At 46.4% G+C, this 19,682-nt stretch overlaps 1 protein-coding gene across 6 annotated transcripts in view; it reads left to right on the forward strand.

Annotated features, from left to right (window-relative positions):
* Positions 1-19,682, forward strand: part of RAB37 (RAB37, member RAS oncogene family) — a 133,409-nt gene that overhangs the window by 90,006 nt on the left and 23,721 nt on the right. For 4 of the 6 annotated variants that reach the window (XM_060252890.1, XM_060252895.1, XM_060252896.1 and 1 more), the window contains exon 3: positions 16,494-16,604. The exons of 1 other annotated variant lie outside the window; for it this stretch is intronic. In XM_060252890.1, the coding sequence (XP_060108873.1) occupies positions 16,494-16,604 (111 nt within the window). Of the gene's footprint in view, positions 1-4,365; positions 4,657-16,493; positions 16,605-19,682 lie in introns of those variants that run through there. One more of the 6 variants, XM_060252891.1, reaches the window with a different exon arrangement.

Below are 19,682 nucleotides of genomic sequence, written 5' to 3' on the forward strand. Positions count from 1 at the left end.
ACAGTTGTTTTTCCTACGCAATGAAATCCTTCAGAATTGCTGCTTATTAAAACTCCTAAGTAACTATACATGGCTTAAACACATGGGATATTTTATGATATAACAGTAAATAAAATGAAATAATATTACATGGATTTAATCTATATGCAGTGTTCCTGATCTGTTATCACTTTAGTACTTTCTATAGCACTATTAGAGAAACTAGAAATACAGGTTCCTCTGGAGAGGTGCAATACAAAATCAAGGCTAAACATGAGGTACCGGAGACCATGAAAAGTAGCTCTGAGAAATTAAAATCCGTATCTGTTTGTGCTATCTGCTTGTGCTTGCATGCATCATTACTTTCTTAATCAGGGGGTAGTACACTGCTGAAACAAATCTTATTTGCAATTTCATTTTCTCTATTTCATTCTTGCCTGTATTCATTTTAATTCCAGTGGCTTTACTTTTTAAGACTCACCTTTGCAAAAAGAACCAAAAAGAAACCCAACCAGTGAGGTGGCTTTCCATTTGCTCCAGTGCAAGTTAGAATTGTAATAGAGATGGCTTTTCAAAGCCAGTTTGGCCTAATCTAGCTCTGGCTACTCTCGCCCCAAAACATAGTTTCCCAATCATTTGGGTCAATAAGGAGGCTCTGTACATATGAACATATGAAGCTGCCTTATACTGAATCAGACCCTTGGTCCATCAAAGTCAGTATTGTCTTCTCAGACTGGCAGCGGCTCTCCAGGGTCTCAAGCTGAGGTTTTTCACACCTATTTGCCTGGACCCTTTTTTGGAGATGCCAGGGATTGAACCTGGGACCTTCTGCTTCCCAAGCAGATGCTCTACCACTGAGCCACCGTCCCTGTAATTAATAGATGACAGCAGGAGCATAGTTTTCATTTTTATTTATTTAAAATATAGCTATATTCTGCTTTTCTGATTAGTTCAGAGCCAGATACCTAAATCTCTGGGCAAGAGAGCAATTCCAAGAGGCTCTGGACACTTACTGGAGTTCTGCAGGATTGCCATCATGGGTCCAGTTAGACCTTCTTGGCAGCATGAGCACTGAGGAGCTACAGAGAAAGATCCTAGACGACCATGAGAAATGGTGCATTGATCTGTGCCCTGGCTGTAGTAGTAACACCCCTGAGTGAGGAGAAGGAGGGCATGTATTGCAGATCCAGACGTTATGGTGCCTAAGAAAAAGATGTTGGCTTCAGCTGGCCCAAACAGTTGCATGGCAAGGGACTTCCAAAGAGTTATTAGAGAAGTCCTGCGTTTGGATACAGGTTGCACACATCCTGCTTTCCAGAAAGTCTCCACTACAACGAAGCGACTGTATCCCCTCTGTATCCTCTGAAGGAACTAAGGTACTTAAGGATTGCCATATTAAGATCCAAGGTAGTATTGTGGGTAGAATGCTGGAACCAGGGAGAACTGGTTTTAAATCCTGAGGCACTATAAGAAACTTGGAATAAATCACAAGAGCTGTTCTGGATAAAATAACTCTTCCATATTCAAACCTGAACTGAAGGGAAGAAAGACGGGATTCAGATCTGATAAGTACATAAATATATTCCTGTGGGGAAAACCTGGAAAGACACAGGAATTCTGTGGTACACTTGCCCATTGAAGTGCTAATCTGTTTAAATGTAAGCATACATTTTTTTATTATTTTATAAGAAAGTTACAAGAAAGTTATACTGTGCCATTCCAATATCTGGTATATAATCCCTCTCTCCCACCCCAGCCCTCACGCTTGTCAAGACATAGGATGAAACTTGGGCATTTTCATTGTGACCTTTTGCTTGGAAATAATGAGGGGGAAATGAGATAGTGCAAGTTGGCACAGGTTTCTTGATAGCGTGCCACTGGAAAACCACTTGTCCTCCCACAACCCTGAAACAGCAGACTGTATATGACAGCTAATCCATTTTCAAGAGGCACATTTTTGGGTCACCAATAACATTTCCAGAAAACAATGCATCTGCATTAACTCATCTGTTCTGGACCCTTTTCTGCCAGAGACAACTCTGGAGGCTTTAGCTGATGGCCTTCTCCTAGTGGTAGACAAAGGCCATCCTACTATGAGATTATTTACTACCTTTTATACACTGCACCATGCGATCTTGGTGTTTGGAAGCAAAAGTAGGTATCAAGGGATGTGACTTGAACTCATTTGAATCATTTTTTTATGGATCAGACACAAAGGATTGTTGTTGGAGACCAGTTATCATCAGAGTGGGACCTATTCTGTGGGGGTACCACTGGTTGTCATCTTATCCCCCAGGCTTTTCAAACTCTCTGTGTTGCCCTTAGGACAAATCGTTCATATTTTTAGGGTTGGCTGTTATCAATATACCAACGATATCCAGCTTTATATATTATTATCCAAATTTTCTGGTGGTGTAGTAGAAGTCTGCCTGGTTGCTGTGGGTAAATGGCTATCGGTAGATAAATTGAAACTAAGCCCTGGAAAGACAGAGGTTTGCTTGTTGAGATCTTGAAAGACACTGTGCTCCCAATTCTGATGGGGCTCAGCAAACCCTTGCTGACTCCATTAAGAGCCTTGGGCTTATACTGGATCCAACCTAACTGTTGGAGAAGCAAGTTAATGCAGCTGTTAATAAACACTTCCTTCTTACTCAGTCTAGCCTGGAAGATGCCCTCTACCTTGATATGGCTGTGGGTTTTTTTGTTTTTTTGTTTTTTTTAAAAAATAAAAATTATCTTCTTTTGAAGCTCCTGGGATCAGGTGCTATTGAAGCCATATTCACACACCCAGGTACTTTCCACCCAAATGTTCAGGGCAGTGGTGGAGGGGGAAGGGAAGGTGAAAGGTTTTGTTCTGCTAATAGTTCTATAGCTGATTTCTACTAGCCTGTTTGGGTATTAAAATGCCTTTAGCATGAGCCTGAGGGTTTGTATTCTATAATTACCATGAACATGGTTTTGTACAAAGAAAACAACCTCACTTGAGATAGATTAGATAAGCAGATTGTTTGGGTAAGGTGATCCTTTGCCAGTGTGAAAAAGAGCAAAGAATTCTTGGCAGTTCCAGATGCACACACACAGAGAGACACCCCCCCCTTTGTACTATTGTTAGATTTTCACAGATCAAAGGAGAGAACCCAACCATTCCTATAGGACTCAATTTACTGTCTCAAATGTTGTTTGAATTAAAGAGAACGAAAGTATATTTTTGATTTGTAGTGCCTGAAGGTCAAACTGAAGATGTGTTTCTGATTCGGCTTTGGAAAGAAGACATGATTGTGTTAAGCACTGCTTAATTTCACAAAAGACAGCCGATCTAACATAGGGATTATCAAGTTATTCTCTGAACTACGACAGGAGTTCTCAAACTTCAGCTCATGGCCTCCATGCAAAGAAGGGAGATATGCAGTGGCGGTGAGGAGAAACCGACGGTTTAAGACCTAAGCTTTTCCGTGCAGCTTGCCTCTTTGGATCACATAATAAACGAATACGGAAAAGATAAAACTACACGAAGCGCTTTCAACAGTGAAAACACTACGCAAAAGCCAAGTGGTCCATTGCCTGCGATGGGATCTACCCTTAAGTGTGCACATGGTTTAAACCCAATGGCGGTATAAGTGGAGAGCCGGTTTGGTGTAGTGGTTAAGTGTGCGGACTCTTATCTGGGAGAACCGGGTTTGATTCCCCACTCCTCCACTTGCACCTGCTGGCATGGCCTTGGGTCAGCCATAGCTCTGGCAGGGGTTGTCCTTGAAAGGGCAGCTGCTGTGAGAGCCCTCTCAGCCCCACCCACCTCACAGGGTGTCTGTTGTGGGGGAGGAGGGGAAAGGAGGTTGTGAGCCGCTCTGAGACTCTTCGGAGTGGAGGGCGGGATATAAATCCAATATCTTCTTCTTATCTGGGAGATAAGAAGAAGATATTGGATTTATATCTTGGTTTGATTTATATATTGGTTTGATTCCCCACTCCTTCACTTGCACCTGCTGGCATGGCCTTGGGTCAGCCAGAGCTCTGGCAGAGGTTGTCCTTGAAAGGGCAGCTGCTGTGAGAGCCCTCTCCAGCCCCACCCACCTCACAAGGTGTCTGTTGTGGGGGAGGAAGGGAAAGGAGATTGTGAGCCGCTCTGAGACTCTTCGGAGTGGAGGGCGGGATACAAATCCAATATCTATCTTCAAAGTGGGCGCCTGCGCTCTTTCTGGGCGAAGAAGGTCTTCCTCTCTCTGCTACTGAGGCCGAGTCCGGAGACTCCTCCCTCCCTCCGCCGTCTCTGGCGGGAGCGCCACCCACCGCCCGCTAAGCGCCGCTCACGCTCTCCAAAGGGCGGTTCAAGCGCAACTGCGCCTGCAGGGTTAGCGGGCAGCGGCTGCTCCTGCGCCCGTCTGATGCGGCCGCGGCGGTTCGGCTCCCTCCCTGCCGGCCCGAGCGCAACGGGCACTCGGAAAGGGGCGGTTCTGCGGCCGGCGGCAGCAGCAGAAGAGGCGGGAGTAGCCGCGGCGTGGCCTCGGAGCCACCCAGCCCATGCTGCCCCAGGCAGTTCCTGCTCCCTCCGCGGGAGCCACCATGCTCCGCAACGGAGGAGGCGGAAGGGGCGCCCCTCCTACCCGCAACGGGCCCCCTTGGCCGGCAGCTCAGGAGAGAGCCTCGTCTCTCGGCGCCACCTACGATGTCCGGGGCAAGGTCTGAGCCGGCCCTCGGGGGGCGCCAGGGCGGGAAGGGGGGTGGGGGGGGGCTTTTTGGCTACCCCAGTTGCGCAGCAACAAGTGCCCCGCCGCCCATTCCCGGAGGACGTGTAGCCTAGGGTTGCCAAGTCCGATTCATGAAATATCTGGGGACTTTGGGGGTGGAGCCAGGAGACTTTGGGGGTGGAGCCAGGAGGCATTGGGGGCGGAGCCAGGAGCAAGGGTGTGACGAGCGTAATTGAACTCCAAAGGGAGTTCACATTGCAAGGGACCGCAACGCCTTTTTCAGTGCCTTCCTGCCATAGGAAATAATGAGGGATAGGGGCGCCTTCTTTGGGGGCTCATAGAATTGGACCCCCTGGTCCCATCTTTTTGAAACTTAGGGAGTATATTGAGGAGAGCCACTGGATGCTATACTGAAAATTGGGTGCCTCTACCTCAAAAAAAACAGGGCCCCAAAGCCTCAGATACCCGCGGATCAATTCTCCATTATGTTCTATGGGATTAAGCCTCCATAGGGAAACATGAGTTCTCAGCAGACATTTCCCTCCCCCCCCTCCCGCTTTCTGATTACCCTGAAGCGGGGGGAGGGCCTCCAAACCAGGGATCCCCTGCCCCCACCTGGGGATTGGCAACCCTAGTGTAGCCCCCCTCCCGCTTTCTATCACAGACGTCTTGCAAGGAACCCTCTTGGGCTGACTTTAGACGCTGACAAGAGCCTCGAGCCTGTCACCGTTCTGTTTTAATTCCCAAAAGGAGAGGAGCTGCAGCTAAGTTGGGCAGAAAGCCCTTCCTTTCAGTCACAGACTTGTGTTCAGTGGTGAGGGGAGCATCTACACATGCTCCGAGGCAGTCTTCTTCATGCCTTAGCTGTGGCATTAGGATTGGCATGACTTTCCTGATGGAACTGGTGGGCTTTAATTCAGACAGAACCTTGCCTCCTTCGATGCTGGTAGCCCAGTGGTTATAGGGAGTGGGGTGACCACAGCTCTCCTGTAAAGAGGTTGCGAGATAAAATGGCTCACCAGAACGGCAGCACAGCCTTCCGCTCTTCAGTAGCAGCAAGTAGCAGTTGCTGCTCAAACCACACCAGGAGGAAGTAGCTAAAAATGGGTTTTATAGGGAGGATGAAAAATGAAACAGCGCCTTGTGAAGTCAAGTGAGAGGCAGAATTGGACAAGGGAATAGAGTTAACTGCTTAGAATCCAGATGCAGAAGAGCATCCACGTGCTCCGAAAAACTGGGATATGAATTCCAGCAGACATGGGGGTTCAGCAAGGGAGAGGAGCGTACTCTCCGTGTTGGTTTATTGCAGCCGAGTGTTGATCATTTAAGGTGACATACAACTAGAAAGTGGCGGTGGTGGAGGAAAGTGCTGTCAAGTTGCAGCCGTGGCAACCCTGTAGGGTTTCCAAGGCATTGCCTGCCTCTGCGCCATGACCCTGGAATTCCTTGGTGGTCTACCATCCAATACTAACCAGGGCCAATCCTGCTTAGCTTCTGGGATCTGATGAGACTGGGCTAGTCTGGGCCATCCAGGTTATGGCCAACTAGAAAGACGCTCCCCATATAGCTGGTGATAGTTCATGGGTATTCCAAGCTATTCCATTTGTTTTCCCCCCAAGGAATTGTTAAAGTGTTTTTTAGAGTCAGTTTGGTCTAGTTAGAGCCAGTTTGGTGTAGTGGTTAAGTATGCAGACTCTTATCTGGGAGAACCGGGTTTGATTCCCCACTCCTCCACTTGCACCTGCTGGCATGGCCTTGGGTCAGCCATAGCTTTTGTAGGAGTTGTCCTTGAAAGGGCAGCTGCTGTAAGAGCTCTCTTAGCCCCACCTACCTCACAGGGTGCTGTTGTGGGGGCGGGGGAGGTAAAAGAGATTGTAAGCTGCTTTGAGACTCTGAGATTCAGAATATAGGGCAGGATATAAAGCCAATATCTTCTTTTTTAAAAAATGTGTTCACTGCCTGATCCATTCTAGCAAGTCCATGTGAACAGACGAAACCAGGTTTGGACCAAGGACAGCTGATTTAAAATTAGTGTAGGTTGGTTTACATTCAGCATTACTATTTACCTTACAACAGGAATGCCTGCTGGCTTTTCTGGAAAGTAAAGCTGTGTGTGTGGAGGCTTTATTATGAAAATGTGGGTGTTACATGGAGTTTTTTCTCTAGGGCAGACTGGCAGACACTTAGCAGAAACAGTGGTGATATCTTCTGCAATTGCAATGCCATTATTTCATAAAACACAGAAGTTTAAAAATGTAAGTTGGAGGAAGGACAGTACATTGCTTTCTGAAGGGTGCCTTGCGACCTGTCCAGTGTCCACAGGTAGAATGTACCAGATGGGGCCACAACCATCTTTTGATGAGAGAGAAAAAGAGATGGATTAACAGTAAAAGGAGAACGTCTAACAGAGAAAAGGCGAAAGACACAAACGTCTTGATCTAGCCTTGTATACTTAAGCCAGTTCCCCACATTCCACCACAGTCTGCTCTAGCGTATCCAAGAAATAGAACCTTGGCTGCTATTGTTGCAGAGGGAAAGTGGCTTGATTCTTGCTGGCCAGAATTGTGAGACTGGGAACAGGTTTGATCCTTTCTGTGATGGTATCTCCAAGACCACTTTTGATTTCTGCCATATAAGTGAATGATTGCCATTCTCTCCTATGGGAGAAATGCAAACACTGCATCCAGGACGCTGTTAGAGAGTGAAGATATAATCTGCCATCCACCTCTGGGAGGCCTAGCGCTCACTGATATGGATCCCCCTCCCCAGGGACTGCCACACTCTCTAACAGTGTCCTGGATGCAGTGCTTGCATTGGGGAGGGACGGTGGCTCAGTGGTAGAGCATCTGCTTGGGAAGCAGAAGGTCCCAGGTTCAATCCCCGGCATCTCCAACTCAAAAGGGTCCAGGCAAATAGGTGTGAAAAACCTCAGCTTGAGACCCTGGAGAGCCGCTGCCAGTCTGAGTAGACAATACTGACTTTGATGGACCCAGGGTCTGATTCAGTATAAGGCAGCTTCATATGTTCATATTCAAGTCATCTGGGTGAACATTTGGCACCACCACCAGGGGAATTTGCAATATACAAGCTCCACTTTTACAAACAGTGACCAGCATACTGTCAGGATTGTACAGGAGAGAAAAAAGTGAGTCCTATGTTGCAGGTTGCAGTTAAATGTGACTCCTACATCTGAAATGGTTGAAGACAGTATAATAGAACTTGGGAATGGGGGTAGGATGGCAACTGAGGGCCATATGTGGTGACAAAGAGGCCGAGGGAGGCGAGGGCTACTGGAGAGAGAAATACATAGGTGTCTATATGCCAATGTAAGAAGTCTTCAAGCCAAGATGGGGGAGCTGAAGAGCTTAGCGTGTTCAGTGACAATTTAGAAACAGTAGGTATCTCAGAAACATGGTAGAATGGGGGAAATCTATGAGATACAGCCATTCCTGGTATAAGCTTTATAGGCAGGGCAGGAAAAGACAGGTTGAGGGAGGTGTTGTGTTGTATATCAAAGAAGGCATAAAATCGAATAAGTTAGAAAACATCCGAGAATAAACTTCCCAACAGATGCAATATGAATGGAAATACTGGGCCCTATGGGTTACTTAGAAGTGGGGATGTACTATCACCCACCTTATCAAACCTTTGAAGTTGATCTTAAGATGGAGAAGGAAATAAGGGAGGTGACTAAAACAGATAGTATTATTGTACTGGGAGACTTCAGCTGCTCTCACATTGACTGGGTAAACAAGTGCTCGAGTCATGCTGTAGAAATGAGATTCCTAAACTTCATAAATGACTGTACACTGGGACAGTTGGTCACAGAGCCAACTAAAGGGCAGTGATTTTAGACTTGTACAGGTTGTTGCACAAATTGGGAACAGTGACGACAGTGCTGTTAAGTTCAGCATTCACGTCAATGGAAAGTTACCCCTAAGCTGTAACATTTGATTTCAAAAGAGGGAACTTTACAAAAATAAGGGAAATGGTAAAAAGGAAGCTGAAGGGGAAACACAACAGAGTTAAATCTCTAGAGGATGCTTGGACGCTATTTAAAACCACACTAATTGAAGTCCAAATAGAATTCATTCCACAGGTTAGGAAAGTACTGCCAAGTCTAATAAAAGGCCTGGATGGTTAACAACAGAAGTCAAGGAAGTTATAAAAACGAAAGAGGCTTTTTAAAAGTGGAAGGTCTGCCTCAATGAATTTTACAGGGAAGGCCACTGGCAAAAGAAACCTGTCAATAATTAACCGTGCAAAAAGAGATTTTGAGGAGTGGGTTATTCAAAGCATCAAGACAAACAATAAACATTTTTAAAAATCTGGAGTAGCCAAGTCTTGCTCAGCGTGTTCCTTTTAATTGCTTCCTTTTGCTGACTAATTCCCAAAGCCCGGGTGTCATTTCTTCCTGGTGGATTCCTCATCCTCCAGGTGTTGGTCCTTGTAATTCTTTCTGAAGACTCAGCTCCAGGAACGAACACTGACTGCTGCTGTGCCATTAAGCAAGCACTTCATCTTCTCTCCGAAGCTGTCAAGTGGAGAGCCAGTTTGGTGTAGTGGTTAAGTGTGCGGACTCTGATCTGGGAGAACCGGGCTTGATTCCCCACTCCTCCACTTGCACCTGCTAGCAGGGCCTTGGGTCAGCCATAGCTCTGGCAGAGGTTGTCCTTGAAAGGGCAGCTGCTGGGAGAGCCCTCTCCAGCCCCACCCACCTCACAGGGTGTCTGTTGTGGGGGGAGAACCAGGTTTGATTCCCCTCTCCTCCACTTGCACCTGCTGGAATGGCCTTGGGTCAGCCATAGCTCTGGCAGAGGTTGTCCTTGAAAGGGCAGCTGCTGGGAGAGCCCTCTCCAGCCCCACCCACCTCACAGGGTGTCTGTTGTGAGGGGAGAAGACATAGGAGATTGTAAGCCGCTCTGAGTCTCTGATTCAGGGAGAAGGTTGGGATATAAATCTGCAATTCTTCTTCTCTTCAATTCTTCCTTCTTTTACATTCCAGGGAGAACCTGGTGGAGACAGAGGCTTTGGCCTCTGCATCCTTTCTGGCATCTCCTGCCAGAAAGAGCAACTTGGCTGTATCTGGGAAGTGTGTTATTGTTTCCTGATGCTTCCCCCATTGGGTCTGTTTCTCAGCCCAGCTGCTTAGGTGGGTAATCCACCACTGTGGGGCCCAGCTCCTCCACTTCTTCCTCTAAAGAAGAGGTGACAACTGGCTGGCTATCAGAAGGGGTAGGCTTCTCTGAGGAGGAAACTTTTTCATGTGTATCTGAATTTTAATTCCAAAAAAAGTATGCCTCAGCAATTACAGATTTGGAAACAGGGCTGTATCCAGCCGAAGACTGGGCAGAATAATGCAAGATTCATAGCCCTATGGAGAAGCATTCGATTGCCCTAAATGCATTCCTTTTTTTCTTGGATTTTTAAAAAGTTTGGTTAAAGCTGTTGATACATCTGGTGGCTTTGTCTGCTAATGAGAGACAGGAAATTGCTGTTATCTGAGAGCAGAGTAGGGAGCGTGTGGGCTTTTTCTAGAGGGATGAGTACTGGCCAATCCACATTTCTCATAGACTGTCCCCTCACAGGATAATAATGGATACATAGGTGCCAACAACACTGGGACTTCTAAGCTGAGGTCTGTTTGCTTAGGAGGAGTGGATGCTGGCTTGCTTGTTTGCTCTGCTATCAGGCAACATGGGCAAGGCAACTGGCAAGGGGAAAAGAGAGTCCCATATCAGACAAAAAATATCTAATGAAACAGTACTCTTTGAGTTGCTTGAACACATTGGCTTTTGCCTGGGGCAAAAACGAGCCAAGGTGAAGTCCGTATGCCCATATGGTCATGGTGACTTTTGGGGTTATTACCCAGACAAAGGACAAAGCAAGAAGAAACTATGTGTTGAAACAGACCTGAGATCCTAATCACCGTCTGCTCATGTGTCCATGACAAAGGCTAGCTCCACTGAAGAAAAATAAAGAGGAAAAGATGCCGGTTCCAAAGGATGGTGTTTGCTGACAAATATGATATCTATGGAAGTCTTGAGCGGGAGCAACAACCATCCTAGCAAAGAGTTTCATATGCTTCCTAGGTTCATCTCTGATATTCCAGAGGCCTCTCCAGTGAGCCCAGACTTCTTGATGCAGAATAACGGCCAATCCTGAGCATGTTTATATGGAAGGCATGTTGTTTATAGGTTTACAACCAAGCAAGGCTGTGTAGCTCTATAACCGGGCTTCTCCCCACCCATCAAGTCACAGTTGACTTATGGGGATCCTGTACAAGGTAAGAGATGAACAGCGGTGGTTTGCCATTGCCTACCTCTGCATAGCAACCCTGAACTTCCTTGCAGGGCTCCAATCCAAATATGAACCTGCTTAGATTCGGAGATGAGACTGGGCTAGCCTGGGCTATCCAGGGTGTAACCTGGCTACCTACAATCTTTTTTTAGGCAAGGCATTCAGAGCCACAGATGTGGCTCTTTGGGTGTGCAGGTTGATTGGCTGCTTGTCTCTCTGTGTGAAATCAGTTGTCCAGTGCCAATCCAGAGGTTGGCCTTCATGTCAAAGAAAGGTTCATAGGGTCTGGAATGGTTGGAGAGAAGGAAGAAGGAGTTGGAGTATGTCGCATGGAGTGCTATCCCTTCCCCTATTGTCCAGCCCACCAGTTAAGATCTGCCATGTAAGCCCAAAGTTGAAGCGGGTGGCAACCACAGATGGGGCCTTGGAGAGCCCTTTAACTGGAGGCTCATCTGATGCCTATGTTGGTCTCCTTTACATGCCAGGACAAAACATTTGTTTACCCAGGCTTTTAATCTTTTAACATTATTTTAGTCTGAAGACTGTTCTTTTAAACTGTCAGTGGCCAATTTTTATTGTCTGTTTTTTGCCAGGCTGGATTTTAGTTAATATCTTTTAATGTTTTGTTTTACTTATCTTTATTTTTAAGCCATGTTCCAAGGCCCGGCACATGGGGTTCTGGCTCCTGAGGCAGAACTCCAACATCCCCCTCCCAAAGAAAAGTTTTCACGCACGCACCATGATGACATCACCCAGAGGTGACATCATTGCACCAGGCACTTGGTGATTCCCTTCCCCAGTGCCCTTGGAGGAAGCTGTGGAAGGGAAGCACCACTCTTTTGGCTCTGAGGGATCGGGGGGAGCTCCTCCAACCTCTCAGAGCTGAAAGAACTCTCTGCACTTCTCCAGAACCCTCAGAGAATGCTGTGGAAGGGAAGCTCCATTCTTTTGGCTCTGAGGGATCGGGGGGAGCTTCTCCAACCCCTCAGAGCTGAAAGAACTCTCGGCGTTTAGCTTCTCCAGAACCCTCAGAGAATGCTGTGGAAGGGAAGTTCCATTCTTTTGGCTCTGAGGGATCAGGGGGAGCTTCTCCAACCCCTCAGAGCTGAAAGAACTCTCAGCACTTCACTTCTCCAGAATCCTCAGAGAATGCTGTGGAAGGGAAGCTCCATTCTTTTGGCTCTGAGAGATCAGGGGGAGCTTCTCCAACCCCTCAGAGCTGAAAGAACTCTCGGCACTTCACTTCTCCAGAATCCTCAGAGAATGCTGTGGAAGGGAAGCACCACTCTTTTGGCTCTGAGGGATCGGGGGGAGCTTCTCCAACCCCTCAGAGCTGAAAGAACTCTCTGCACTTCACTTCTCCAGAACCCTCAGAGAATGCTGTGGAAGGGAAGTTCCATTCTTTTGGCTCTGAGAGATCAGGGGGAGCTTCTCCAACCCCTCAGAGCTGAAAGAACTCTCGGCGCTTTGCTTCCCCAGCACCCTTGGAGGATGCTGGGGAAGGGAAGCGCTGCTCTTTCTCAGCTCTGAGGGATCAGGGGAGCTCCTCCGATCCCTCAGAGTCAAGAAAAAATGAGCCAGAGGCTCAGGGACGGTGCAAGTGGGGAGGGGGCACCCGCCCCTAACCCCTGCTGGGAGCTGGCACCCTAGGCAATCACCTAGTTCACCGACTCCCACATGCTGGCCCTGCCACCTTCACAGGTTCCGGGGGAGATAGTGTGACATTTTTGTATCCATGCGTGAATAGAATGGGACTGAGAGAAAGCACTGGGCATCAGCTGCAAGATGAACAGAAGCATTGGGGAGGGACGGTGGCTCAGTGGTAGAGCATCTGCTTGGGAAGCAGAAGGTCCCAGGTTCAATCCCCGGCATCTCCAAAAAAGGGTCCAGGCAAATAGGTGTGAAAAACCTCAGCTTGAGACCCTGGAGAGCCACTGCCAGTCTGAGAAGACAATACTGACTTTGATGGACCAAGGGTCTGATTCAGTATAAGGCAGCTTCATAGGTTCATGTTCATCCAGAACGGCTATTGCCTTGGATGGAGGAAATGGCAGCAAGGAAGTTGTGCATTTAGGGATCATGGGAATGAGGACAACAGATCTGAGATGTTGAGTTGTCATCCCTTAAGACTGCTTACCTACCTGCAGAGACTCCATATTATTTTTATATTATATTATCTATCTATTATTAAACATATCGCACCCTATCCTACAGTTGGGCTCATAGTATGTAGATGCAAGTGTAAATGCAGCTCTTGAGCCCACATGGGAAGTATGGAGATTTTCCAGGCCCTACTTCTACAGGGGGCTCCCCACTACCTGTCTGGTAGTAAAAAGTGCTGTCAAGTCACAGGTGACTTCCTTGGGGGGCTCCAATCCAAATATGAACCTGCTTAGCTTCTGGGGTCTTATGAGACTGGGCTAGTCTGGGACATCCATGTCAGGGCACAATATGCTCATCTTTCTCTTCCTTTCCAGGGAGGTGTGTAGGAAACAAAAAACAAAAGAGCAACTTCTCCTCCCAGGGAGATCTGTATCCCAGCAGGGTAGACCACAGTAGGATCTCTCCCTTTTCCTGCAGAGGTCTAAAGACTGAAGGGAAGGACCCAAGGTGTTATGCCTTGAGCTGAGAATGATAAACACAACCTTTGTTCTGTTCTATTTGCTGTGAGAACCCAGGGGTACTGGAATTGGCATGAAAGTCTTCGGCCATCCCAGCTTCTTACCAGCATCTGTCCCAGGGCCAATATGTGTTCAGGTCAAGAGAAAGAGATTGAGTTTCTAGATGCTCTCAATGACTGTGCTATGGAGCAGATGGTCTCAGAACCTACCAGGGGTGGGGCGATCCTGGATTTGGTCCTAAGTAATGCCGAAGATTTGGTGAGAGATGTAAAAGTGATCGCACTGCTTGGGAGCAGTGACCATAACATTATTGATTTCACCATTTGTAGAAAGTTGCCCCAAAAGACCAGCACAACCACGTTTAACTTTAAAAGGGGTAACTTCTCTGAGTTGAGGAGGCATGTGAAAACTGAAAGGAAAGGTAAATACAGTCAAAGCCCTTGGGGAAGGTTGGAGGCTATTTAAAACTACAATCCTAGAAGCTCAGATAAAATATATACCACAAGTTAGGAAAGGCACAAACAGGTATAAGAAAAGGCCTGCATGGTTAACAAACAAAGTAATGGAAGCTGTAAAAGGTAAGAAGGACTCCTTTAAGCAGTGGAAAGGTAGTCCAAGTGAGATTAATAAAAGAGAACAGAGGCTGTGGCAAATCAAATGCAAGACTGTGATCAGGCAGGCAAAAAGGGACTATGAGGAGCATATTGCAAAAAACATAAAGACCAACAATAAAAATTTCTTCAAATATATTAGAAGCAGAAAACCAGCCAGGGAGGCAGTGGGGCCCTTGGGTGACCAAGGGGTCAAAGGATTACTGAAGGAGGATAGGGAAATGGCTGAGAAGCTGAATGCATTTTTTGCCTCTGTCTTCACTATGGAAGATGAGAAGTGTTTGCTCCAGAACCACTTATTTTGGAACGGGTGTTGAAAGACCTGAGTCAGATTGAGGTGACAAGAGAGGAGGTCCTACAACTGATAGACAAATTAAAAACTAATAAGTCACCAGGTCCAGATGGCATACATCCAAGAGTTCTGAAAGAACTAAAAGTTGAGCTTGTGGATCTTCTGACAAAAATATGTAATCTTTCATTGAAATCTGCCTCCGTTCCTGAGGACTGGAAGGTAGCAAATGTCACCCCCATCTTTAAAAAGGGTTCCACAGGAGATCTGGGAAATTACAGGCCAGTCAGTCTGACTTCAATACCGGGAAAGTTGGTAGAAACCATTATCAAGGACAGAATGAGTAGGCACATTGATGAACACGAGTTATTGAGGAAGACTCAGCATGGGTTCTGTAAGGGAAGATCTTGTCTCACTAACCTGTTACATTTCTTTGAGGGGGTGAACAAATGTGGACAAAGGAGACCCGATAGATGTTGTTTACCTTGACTTCCAGAAAGCTTTTGATAAAGTTCCTCATCAAAGGCTCCTTAGTAAGCTCGAGAGTCATGGAGTAAAAGGACAGGTCCTCTTGTGGATCAAAAACTGGCTAATTAATAGGAGTGAGTATAAATGGGCAGTCTTTGCAGTGGAGGACGGTAAGCAGCGGGGTGCCGCAGGGCTCAGTACTGGGTCCCATGCTCTTTAACTTGTTCATAAATGATTTGGAGTTGGGAGTAAGCAGTGAAGTGGCCAGGTTTGCAGATGACACTAAATTGTTCAGGGTGGTGAGAACCAGAGAGGATTCTGAGGTACTCCAAAGGGATCTGTTGAGGCTGGGTGAGTGGACGTCAACGTGGCAGATGAGGTTCAATGTGGCCAAGTGCAAAGTAATGCAAAATCCCAGCTACAAATACAAGTTGATGGGGTGTGAACTAGCAGAGACTGACCAAGAGAGAGATCTTGGGGTCGTGGTAGATAACTCACTGAAAATGTCAAGACAGTGTGCGATAGCAATAAAAAAGGCCAATGCCATGCTGGGAATTATTAGGAAGGGAATTGAAAACAAATCAGTCAGTATCATAATGCCCCTGTATAAATCGATGGTGCGGTCTCATTTGGAATACTGTGTACAATTCTGGTCACCGCACCTCAAAAAAATATAGCATTGGGAAAAGTCCAGAAAAGGGCAACTAGAATGATTAAAGGGCTGGAACACTTTTCCTATGAAGGAAGGTTAAAACGCTTGGGGGCTCTTTAGCTGGAGAAACGTCGATTGCGGGGTGACACGTTAGAGGTTTACAAGATCATGCATGGGATGGAGAAAGTAGAGAAAGAAGTACTTTTCTCCCTTTCTCACAATACAAGAACTCGTGGGCATTCTATGAAATTGCTGAGCAGTCAGGTTAAAACAGATAAAAGGAAGTACTTCACCCAAAGGGTGATTAACATGTGGAATTCACTGCCACAGGAGGTGGTAGCAGCTACAAGCATAGCCAGCTTCAAGAGGGGGTTAGAGAAAAATATGGAGCAGAGGTCCGTCTGTGGCTATTAGCCACAGTGTGTATATATATGTGTGTGACCACTGTGTGTATATATATATGTGGCCACTGTGTGACACAGAGTGTTGGACTGGATGGGCCATTGGCCTGATCCAACATGGCTTCTCTTATGTTCTTATGTTTCTTGGCTGTTCCATCTGCTTGTAAGATAAATCCGCTTCTTCTTAGCTAGGAATTTAAGTAGCTCTAAAAACAATAGGGCAAGAGCTTATTATGTGAATACTAGGATCCAAATGATGAGTGAGGCAGTTGGAAGAGGAGAGGAAGTGAGTGCTCTTAATCATACACTGAAATAAAGAGTAGTCCACCATATGCTCAGCTGTGTCTGTAAGACTTCCCAGACCCCTGGGTCTAATACCGCTCAGGTTTTTTTTTTGCTTCAGGTCTCCCCTGCTTCCCCCATCCCAGCAAAAGGTATACATGCCATCCATCGCACTATTAATGGCCTTTTGCACCCCATGTTATAGGTGATGCTGCTTGGCGATTCAGGCGTGGGGAAAACCTGCTTCCTCATCCAGTTCAAAGATGGGGCCTTCCTCTCTGGAACCTTCATTGCCACCGTCGGCATAGACTTTCGGGTGAGATCTCTGCAGCTGCCAACACTGACAGGGAGGTCTGATTTTGGTTTTTGGTTTGATCTGCAGGCCAATTTATTGGTTTATCGGGAGTTTATCAGGTCAAAGTACAAATTGTACGAACAAACACATTGTGTTATTTTTAAAGTTTATATTGCACTTGTTAGGAATTTTCATATTATAATTCTTTAAATTTATTATACGTTTGTTGTTGCCAGTAATTTGCAGCCGTGTACCTTTGGGCTTGTTGTGTGCTTCTGCTTCATGGCTTCCTCTTGTTGCGTATGCTTCAGTCTAAGGCACAAGCATCAGACATCCTTCTCTGCCTTCACTGTAATGAATACAATGCAGAGAAAATGGAGAAATTTATCCCTCAGCATTGGGCCTGCAGGAAACTTTGCAGTGGAGGCAAAATAACAATAAGGCAGTGCAAGGATCTGAGCTGGTGCCAGTACTTTTCAATAGAGCCAGTTTGGTGTAGTGGTTAAGTGCGTGGACTCTTATCCGGGAGAACCAGGTTTGATTCCCCACTCCTCCACTTGCACCTGCTAGCATGGCCTTGGGTCAGCCATAGCTCTGGCAGAGGTTGTCCTTGAAAGGGCAGCTGCTGTGAGAGCCCTCTCCAGCCCCACCCACCTCACAGGGTGTCTGTTGTGGGGGAGGAAGGTAAAGGAGATTGTGAGCCGCTCTGAGACTCTTCGGAGTGGAGGGCGGGATATAAATCCAATATCTTCATCGACCTCACAGGGTGACTGTTGTGGGGGAGGAAGGGAAAGGAGATTGTGAGCCACTCTGAGACTGTTTGGAGTGGAGGGCGGGCTATAAATCCAATAGATATCTGTTGCTATGTTGATTCTTCGAAATAATGAAGGATCGTCTGTCTTTGAATCAGCTTCTGTTGACGTATGCAAGTTTTTGGCTTACACAGATTGGAAGGGCAGGCCAAATTTGTAGGTGTCCAAAGAATTAATTTTTTAAAGCTACTTTTTTATTAATAACTGATCTTACCTTCTTTACAAAGATTGAAAACCAATAAATTGGCCTGCGGACCCAACCAAAAACCAAAAAATCTTGTAATGCCTTTTTTCTAGCACTAACCTGATATCGCAAAACTGTGTGTCACGAAACAACGTGCAAGCTTTCAAGTTCTCTATAACTCTTCATCCGGCTGGATAGTCAGTTAAAAAAAAGAGGTGGGAAAGAATTGTTTCAAGGCAGGGTGGCAAAGCCCAAAGCGTGCAGCTGCGGTCTTAAAAGATAAAGCGGGATGTGCTGCTGACTGCATGGGGAAAACTGAGAAAGCGGGAGGCACAAAACTTTTCCGGTTGCAAAGAAGGCAAGAGGTCCTTCTCACTTTTGTGTAGATGAAAGGCCGCAGTCAATCAAAATGTTTCTGCTTGTAGCTTAACATCATTAGTCTTTCTGTTCTGCCTGTTGCTGTATCCTGTAATTTCCCGGTTTGACCTGGCTGTAAAGCATTACGTTTTATGATATCGCTAAAGAGCAAAAAAAAAAATTGCCATTTATTTATTTACTACTTTTTATCTACCATGGACTGAGGGTGGTGGGAATTCAGATTTTCTTCCTTAGGAATCAGAAAAGTTGCTGGAGCCACGTCTATGCACAGTTCTGAGGGCTTCATTTCATAAAAGGGCTAGAAGAAGGGCAGAGAAAAAGATCTCAGTTCTAGAATGCGTTCAGTGCAAAGAAAGGTAAAAGTCTGCCTGTATGGGATCCAGGGACGCCAGCCTCTGAGTGGGAACTGGAGATCCTCAGGATTATAGCTGATTTCCAGACTACAGAAATCAGTTTCCCTGGAGAAAATGGATGCCGTGGAGGATGGACTCCAGGGCTTTTTTTCTGCCGTAGCTCACAGGAGTGAAGCTTGCCTGGGCTGGCCCAACCTGCCATACAGCAGCCACGTGCTCCCACGCCACGTGGTGTGGCCTAATTTGCAAATGAGCTCCTGCTGGCCTTTTCCTACCCAAAAAAAAGCACTGGTGGACTCCATGGCACTGTATCCCACTGAGGTCCCTGCCCTTTCCAGGCTCCATCCCCTGATCTCCAGGTTTCCCACCCTGGATCTGGCACTCTCTCATCTCCCACCAGTGCCCAAGGAGGATCTGGCAACCCTAATGGGATCCAATAGAGGCATATAAAATCACAACAGTTTAGGGAAAGTGAACAAACATTTGAGTCTTGTATGCTTATTGTTAGAACTAGAGAAGTGGTGCTTACTCAGGGTCTTAGGAGCCACTTGTAGCCCTTTGACATGGCAGGCAGCTTTGGCTCTTCTGAGCACTGTTCCCCAGTGTGGCATCTGTCCCGTGTTTCAGGAAAGTGAGCAAGGTCCTTGTAGAGCAGTTGGTTGCCGCCTTAAAACAGCCACTGGAAGAAAAATGGGTAAAGCTATAGAGGTACAAATCTCGTGCCATAGGGATAGTGGTAAATGTGGCTTTTTTTAGTTGAGAGTAATGGCAAATGTGGGCCTCTGTTAGCTGCAGAGTGATTACCTCTGAGCTAGCAGGAAGATAACTTAGTGAAGTCATCACTGCTAATTTTTAGACATTAATTAATAGAGCATAACTTGATTGTTAGAATTCGTTGCCACATGATGTGGGGATGACCAGAACCATAACCAGATTCTATAAAGTGTATACATTCACAAACAATAGAAATATGCATGCTTGTTAAAAAATCAGAGTGGCGAAATCGTTACATTGCCCATTTTAGACTGCTGTTAAATACTGCTCCAGGTAGAGTATCACCTAGTAATGGTGACCATATATTAGCTACATAGAAGACAGGAAAATGGTAATGCTCTACAATCAGCAAGGCAACATTTCAGTATCTGTGGACATTTGTAGCAGACGTCTTACTTCAACAGAAAAGTTTCAGAGAAGATACTCCAGTATGAAATTGCCAAACTGGCATTGGATGGTGGCTCAGTGGTATTGCATCTGCTTGGTAAGCAGAAAGTCCCAGGTTCAATCCCCGGCATCTCCAACTCAAAAGGGTCCAGGCAAATAGGTGTGAAAAACTTCAGCTTGAGACCTTGGAGAGCCGCTGCCAGTCTGAGTA

The sequence above is a fragment of the Heteronotia binoei genome, chromosome 13, assembly GCF_032191835.1.
Source record: "Heteronotia binoei isolate CCM8104 ecotype False Entrance Well chromosome 13, APGP_CSIRO_Hbin_v1, whole genome shotgun sequence".
Classification (NCBI taxonomy): Eukaryota; Metazoa; Chordata; class Lepidosauria; order Squamata; family Gekkonidae; genus Heteronotia; species Heteronotia binoei.